The following is a 7508-nucleotide window of genomic DNA, read 5'->3' as shown; positions in this document are numbered from 1 at the left end:
TTCAAAGCCTCCACTATCATCCCCGTCCCCAATAAACCAAGGACCACTGGACTGCCCAAGACAATGATGGTGCACTTCTTCACTGCCTTCATTGAGTCCCTCCTCACCTCCTCCATCACCATCTGGTACGCTGCTGACCACGGAGGTCAACACCGTCAGAGCAAATAGGGATGCAAACTAACGTTAGTCCTTTTTAAGCTAATGAGATTATTCTTTTGGATTTTGTTGTACAAATGAAATGCTTGACTATTTATGTTGATTTCTACAAATGTATAAAGCAGTAAATAGAGACACAAAAGGCAAACATGAATAATCCTATCTGTAATTATTCTAAGGTCATGTGTTTTCCTGCCATTATAAGGTGGTGAGGCTCAAAACTTGGTGCTGCACAATGAATGTAAAATCATCGTGGAGAGCATAAAAACTATTTCCCCAGATCTAATGGTTATAATTCAACCCCAGTAGACTTATTTAGCAAGTTTTGTTTCCATCAGTTTCCACAAATATTTTCAGTGTTCTGAACTTAATTGGGTCTACAGTGCAGTTGTTTCTCGCATGATTTTCTTTATTAGAGGAACAGTTGTAAAGGGCAGTGTTTAAGTCACTGGTACAGTTTATGAATTTTACTTGTCGCTGTAGGGAAGCGAGCCAGGGCGACAGTGATCACAAATCAGTTCATGTTTAAACATACGCTGATATTATTTCCAAGAGATTGTTATTGATTACAGCTGTTATTCACAAGATTCAACAATGGATAAATATGAAAGTTGTCATTCAACGTCACAATGAAGACAATCTTGTCACACTAATAAGACACTATCTTTGATAATCAAATATAACATCTGACTCAGTATCATCAAATGAATCACAGTTCAGGACTCTTCATTAAGCCTTTAAACTTCAGTACGAAACTTCAGTGTAGGATTCTTCATCTTCTGCTTGTAGTCCTCCTCGAACGGTTCATCCTGGGCCACAGTGAAATGGTTCTTCCAGTCACCAACTTTCCCTGGAGAAGCAGAGAGAATTATTCAGGCGATTTAAAATCAATCAGCGATACATGGTTTCTTTGCCAGTGGACATTTTTTAGTTTACCTTTTCTCATGAAAGGAGACACCCTGTGATTCATAACTGGGACAGAGGAATAGTTTGTCATTTTGTTTGCTTTCATGTTGTCAAACGTCACTCCATTTGTGACTCTTTCCTTCTCTTCAGCTGAAGGAGACAAGCCAAGGAAGGAACAGAGACGGTCTATCTCTCGTCCACAGTCCTGCAGAAAAAGTAACAATCTCAGCCTTGTGACAAATAAAATAAAATAAAAGATACATAGTTATCTTTCTGACCAACATCCAGACTTACAAAGATTATATTATGCTTATGAACACGTCTCTATACAAAACTGATGCTCCACCTGCTGGTTATGATGTGCACATGATTGACTCATGATGTCATGAAGTCTGGTCTGATTAATGGAAAACCAGTGGTGAGGGGGTGGGAACCTTCACTCTTCACTTTTGTCCACTTTCCGGCCTTGGCAGCAGCAGTTGGTGATTGTGACCTGTGTTATGTAGTCTTTGTTTTTTTTGACTGGTCCGGTAGTCCTGTTTTCTTGGCTTTGGTTAAGGTTGGTTTAGGGTAGAAGGAAGACTCCAGGGGCCTGTACCATGAAGCAGGATTTGAGCTTAACCAGATAACTTCAGGGTTAACCCTGGGTTTTCAGTCCCAAAATGGTTACCACAGTAGATTGCCTTGGTAACATGTTGAATGACTAACCTGCTTTGGAGCAGGTTATGTTCCAGATAAGAGATCAACTCTATAAATTAACCACCTACTGACCAATCAGCTCTTTTGGGAAATGACATCACCACCCGCAGGAAATCCCACACACTGTTTTATAGGCCGCTTTCATGTTTGCTGCGGTATAGCGATTTCATCCTAAAGAGACTGATTAAAGCACTAATGCCTTGTAGACTACTACTTGAAGGCTTTTAAGATATGACAATAAACCTACTTATGGCTTTTGAAATGTCTATATTTTTTATTTGCTTTCAAGTCTGTTTCACAAAGACTGTCACTGGCTGAATATCATGAGCATAGTTTGGTAGGCCTTTTGAAATTAAGTTTAATATGAATTTATTTTATGTTGGTAGCTATCTTGTATTATAGAGACTGGTCATGTACCACCCCACCTTTTACTATTTGGAGCGCAGGTAATGTGGGGGAGTTTTCAGTTAGACAAATTCAATAGCATACTCATATCTGTACAGAAATATGAAGCTGGAGCTAGGAGGCAGTTAGCTTAGCATAAAGACAGGAAACAGGAGGAAACAGCTAGCCTGGCTTTGTCCAGAGATATCAAGAATTTACCTCAACTAGCAACTCCAAAGCTCAAATAAAAAAATAATTGTTTAATTTGTACAAAAACTAAAATGTTTAAATGACACATCGCTGTCACAATGGCTGCTTCAGTTTGATTCAATTGTATTGCTTATTCTGCCCGTCTGCTCCATTCCTCCAAGCCCCTGCCTCTCTAAGCAACTTTTCATCCCACCATTCACAACCTCTCCACAAGATGTCAGTTTCCAGCCCTTCCCTGTCACCCAATCTTTACCTGCCCCTCATTTTCTCCAGTCAGCCAACCGGTCTATATACAGTGAACCAGCCCCTTCTACCTGAACCCAAAAAAACAAACACTCCTTAGCTTACCTCAATCAGGTCTTCATAGAACATGTAGTGAAGGTTTGAATATGTCTGTTTCTTCTCCCACCAGCCATTCACATGGTCATACCATGACCCAAATACCACTGAAGCCAAAGAATATATGAGGAGAGATTTTATAGTTGAGATGACATTGTGCCTCCTTTTTACATTAAAACTACTTTGAACTTACTCTTTCCCTCCATGAAATCCTTTAGAAACGTGCTCCAGTCACCTGGTTCTGGCTGGGTAATGTTCATGCGGTTAAAATGGAAATAGGACACTGCACTGTCCTTTGCATTACGAGCCACATAGATTATCTACGCAAAGAGAAAACACTCAATTATAAATTTATCTGCACTCTGGGGTTCATAACTCACATATTTCACAGACTAATGACTTTACCCTGCTGTTCTGCTCCCAGAAGGACTTGGGCACAAACTGGACTGGTAGATGAGTTTTAATGAGACGAGGAGTGGTGGGAAGCTGGTCTGCCAAGTCTTTACCTTTGTGAAGAGAAACATTAGTGAGACAAAAAGACTTGTTTAGATTCCTAAACAGCCAAAAAAGTTGTACAATAAATTGCTTCAGATACATTTTACTTGGCACGAGTTTACATACTGAAAATAACAATGATGAGTCAAATGTTAATGTGAAAACAATGTGACAATGTGAAAGGGGTCTTATGTAGCGATGGACATAGTGAGAGTTGCTCTCCTTGACATTACAGAGGCCCATTACTTCATTGTTTCACTATCATAGCGTTTGTGACTCCAGAAGAACAGCTGTTTTCACTGAAAAACCTAAAACTTACTGTACTACCTGCTCAACACCAGACAAAAAAAGTTCAGCAACTAGCTAAACAGTGTGAGAGTGTGGTAATAAGTACACAATCACCATAATAAAGAGATTAAGACGCAACATGCACTGTTGGTTTTTGTTTGTTTACAGTGTAAAGATCTGATTGGGCCCATGATTCAACCTGAGGGTCGAGAAGGTGCGCTGATCTCCAGAAACGGCACTCTTTCATGAATAGGAATGGACGCCTGGCGCTCTGGAAATGTCTGGCCAAAATACAGAAGATCCAGGATGTAAGAGACCCATGTGGTTCCTGAGATTAAAACACATGAGTACATTGGGTTCAGTGGCCTTAACATAGGGAACATATCAATCCAGGGCATTCAACATAAGTAAAACCATGATGCCACAAGTTCCATGCTCTTACTCACACATCCCCACCTGCTTTAGGGTAAGTAGCTATAAGAATATCATCTGGTCTGGCTTTGAAGTTCTGTATGCTGTCCCAGTTCTCAGTGACATGTTTGATCATGGAGACTCCATGGAAGTCAAACAATGTTGGACGAGGTGGCAGCTCCATCTGTGACATGTCTAAATCTAAATACGAATATGATATTTTGATTATAGACAACCTAAACAAATTAGTCAGTAATCATCTTGAATCTGTGTATCATTCATTCTTTTGATATTTAATACAGAATCCAAGATTGAATTAAAAAACAAATTGTTTTTCCTTAGCAAATTAATTTATGAATCCAAGTTATATACAAATAGCCTAAGTGCTTTTTTTGCCGTAGGCTACTTTGGATTTAAGTAAAAAAAAGACGTTTGAATTTGATATTTAATGTGTCCCATTTGTATAACCAAAGAATGTAATGAGTCCGTGGCGACCAACAGTTGTTTTTTTCAGTACAATTGACAAAGGCAGAGACCAGAAATCAGCTTGTTTTCTTTTTGTTTTTAACAACAAAAACGAATTCAGCACAATGTCTTGTTTTCCATTATTACTGACAGAACAAATTTAAAACTCAGTATTTCCTTTCGTTGGTGGATGGGACTTCATCAACCCCTTGCTTCTGATTGGATAGTGTGCTCTATCAGTTATGTTTGTGCTTCAGGCTACTCTTCAAAATTAAGGTTCTTCCAAAGAATTTCTATTACTGCTGTGGTTCTCCTTCTTTGCCTTAAAACGATGTAATGTATACACAAAAATATGCACTCCGTTGACAGTTTATTAAAAAACACTATTTAAATAATGCTATAAATCCCCCTTAATGATTAAGAGATTAACAGTTTAGACGAGGTGGCGATTCAACTGTATGATCATTTTGGAGCATGTTTGTGGTGCTGTTAAACTAATGAATTAAACAAAGGTGTTTCTGTTATTTAGTCTAGCCTAACAGATTAATAATTATTTTAGTAAATGCTGTGGACAGTAACGTGTTCTCAATATTATAAAGATCAATGTGGCATTGAACCAATTTTACAAAAAATGACCAGCAGGTGTCACACTGCACCTCCATCAGCTGTGATCACCTGGAGCCACTTGAGAAGCAGCTCCACTGAGTTAATTCTGCAGTGTTTACAGATTCATCCTACCTGATATGGTCTAATTAGGCATAGATTTATTTATGTCAAGACTACATTTGAACAATTCCCTGAGTAAGAGAAAGGGGTTTTGCACCTTTGTAGCCATAGATTATCATTTAGCACAATTATGTCTGAAGCGATCCATCCATACCGTTGAAAAATAGCCTTGATGGCAGATGCAAGCCAACAAGACTAAATAACCATATCATATATTATTAATTACTATTACCCTCATTTTATCAAATTTGCAAATAAAACAGCTGCTATAGCCAATCAGAAGCAAGGGTTGATGAAGTCCCACCCACAAATGAATATAAATTGAGCATAAAAAATTACATTTAATTACAATTTATTAATAAAAAACAAGACAAAAAAAATGCATTTCCCAAGGGCAAGTATTTATCTATCACTTGCTATCTGTCACTGCTTCTATTTATCATTTTTCTTTACATGTGCATTCATTCCACGTAAACCTACTCGCTGATGCTCGTTGTGTGCAAAGTATGGTGCACGCGTCTTCTCCAATTATGAAACTTTATAACCACAAACTGCTATTTTAATACAGGCTACTGAAAAATATGCAAAACACATATAAAAAACACATTGGTTTCAGCGTGACCGCTGACTGAACAGATAAGGCACCAGGATTAACTAAGCCTGGCTGTTAGCCTAGCGTGGAGCAGGCTAGCTGTACAGAATAAATCGCCATGCTAAATTATGTGCTACTGCTTTTGTGAAACCGAGTCAAGGCTTAATTCAGCCAAGATATCTGGAAAATCCCGGTTTAATCCGCTATCTTGGTTTTGTGAAACAGCCCTCTGATGTTCACTTACATAAATATGTACTTTTAGAGAGATAGCAAATTAAGGGTTTTTGCAGGTAAACAGCTGTATATTGCTCTTTGTACGATCTGTTTTAAGAAATGCGCTTGTCGTGGACATTGTATCTTGCTTGTGAGGGATTAAACAAATAACTGAGTAACAACCAACCGTTGTCTTTGAAGAATTTATCAATAAAAGAGAGTAAACAGAGAAGTGCAAAAACACATTTACAGCTGGTCCAGAGACCTGCTGCTGAGACAATGCATCTATTATTATTAACATCTATTATCTATTAGAAATTATCTGGTAGAGCCTTCATTTTAAAGAGTAGCAAAAACATAATTGATGGTGCACACCAGCCAATCTGAAGCAAAGAACTGATGAAGTCCCACCTACTAATAAAAATGAAAATGTTTAATTTGTTTTGCTAGTAATAAAAAAACTTTGTTTTCCATTCGTATTTTTATGTTTAGATAAAAAAAGAAGCGGTTTTTTTTTGTTTTTGGCCCAAAATTCAAAAAACTGTCTATTTCTGTTTTCTGTACCAAAACAAAAAATAAACATACCTTGGTCAAATGTGCTGGGAGTCATAGAATAATGTTGCATTTGCGTGCTCCTCGGATGGTCATGTCATGAGTTGGACTTCGGTCACGGTGTTCATGATGCTTAATGTAGGCGACTAGCGAACTCTAACGTAAAAGCACGTATCGTTAAACATTCATCAACGAGCAGCAAGTGCTGCCGTGGGGGTCTGGGTATCTCTGGATAATCCGTAAGTCGTTTGTAATACAAAAACGAAAATACCGTTTATGTGTTTTTTGTTTCAAAATGAAAAACCAAATAACCATTTTTGGTGACAGAATCAAAAATCGAAAAACCAATTCAAAACGGCACGTTTTTCGTTTTTGGCAATTTATTTTATTGTTATTCCTTTTCGAACAAAGTATGAAGAAAGTCTGTGAACTTCAGTCAATTCGTTTCTCGTTATAAACCAAAAACGGAAGTCACGTGGTCTATTCCTGTTTTGGAAGGGCTAGGAACCAGTAAAACCTTCAAAATAAAAGTAGCCCATGTACCATGTAGTTAGAAAAGTGATTATAGACTAAAACTAAACTAACGTTTTTTAGTAAAACTGAAGTAGCACTGGGTGTGAAAAAAACACTTTAGCTAACTGAAATAGAAACAATAATTAATAAAATAATACCTGTTAGGTTGTTCAGGAGAATTAAACATTTGTAAGGCCATTGGTGACCTGTAACTTCAGATTAAGACAAGTGAACTAATGTTATATGTAGCTTTGGGGCTTTAGGAGTTAGCCTATTTATTTAAGTTTACATTTAAAAAACGTTATTTTAGTTTAGTTTTAGTCTCACCTCAAAATCACCTCTTTAACTACATGGTACATAGGCTACTTTTATTTTGAAGATTTTACTGGTTGCTTTTCGCTTCCATAAAAGGAATAGACCACGTGACTTCCGTCAGCATAAGTTCAGTCAACTCTGAGTATGTTGAGCCTGATGGAAGCGCGTGCATGGGGATGGAAAAAAGGCATCATCAATGGAGCTCCGATACTACGATTCACCATGGCAACGGGTAAATAAAGGC

General features: G+C 37.8%; 1 protein-coding gene across 2 annotated transcripts; it reads right to left on the bottom strand.

Annotated features, from left to right (window-relative positions):
• Positions 1-544: 544 nt before the first annotated feature.
• Positions 545-6899, bottom strand: LOC119905349 (cytosolic sulfotransferase 3-like). 2 transcript variants are annotated; one of them, XM_038722286.1, is made up of 8 exons: positions 6470-6899; positions 3934-4089; positions 3677-3805; positions 3100-3200; positions 2930-3014; positions 2704-2801; positions 1093-1267; positions 545-1006 (listed from the first exon to the last, which is right to left on the bottom strand). In XM_038722286.1, the coding sequence occupies exons 1-8, from the start codon at positions 6507-6509 to the stop codon at positions 894-896; spliced, it is 897 nt and encodes a 298-aa protein (XP_038578214.1). In that variant the 5' UTR covers positions 6510-6899; the 3' UTR covers positions 545-893. The 2 variants fall into 2 exon arrangements, with proteins under 2 accessions (XP_038578214.1, XP_038578213.1); XM_038722285.1 differs by having other exon boundaries at positions 2888-3014; positions 6470-6897.
• Between the last annotated feature and the right edge of the window lie 609 nt (positions 6900-7508).

The sequence above is a fragment of the Micropterus salmoides genome, unplaced genomic scaffold (assembly GCF_014851395.1).
Source record: "Micropterus salmoides isolate LMB-PRFRI ecotype aquatic unplaced genomic scaffold, ASM1485139v1 Ms_hic_scaffold_16, whole genome shotgun sequence".
Classification (NCBI taxonomy): domain Eukaryota; kingdom Metazoa; phylum Chordata; class Actinopteri; order Centrarchiformes; family Centrarchidae; genus Micropterus; species Micropterus salmoides.
Note: the sequence above shows the minus strand (reverse complement) of the source record. Positions and strands in the feature narration are given on the sequence as shown.

Excerpts from the sequence above, each read along its gene's own strand:
- LOC119905349 (XM_038722285.1), bottom strand. The coding sequence starts at position 6,509 with ATGCAACATTATTCTATGACTCCCAGCACATTTGACCAAG. Across the intron at positions 3,015-3,099 it reads TCTGGGAGCAGAACAGCAGG|ATAATCTATGTGGCTCGTAA; the intron begins GTAAAGTCATTA and ends CTCTTTGCGTAG. Across the intron at positions 1,007-1,092 it reads GTCTCCTTTCATGAGAAAAG|GGAAAGTTGGTGACTGGAAG; the intron begins GTAAACTAAAAA and ends CTGCTTCTCCAG.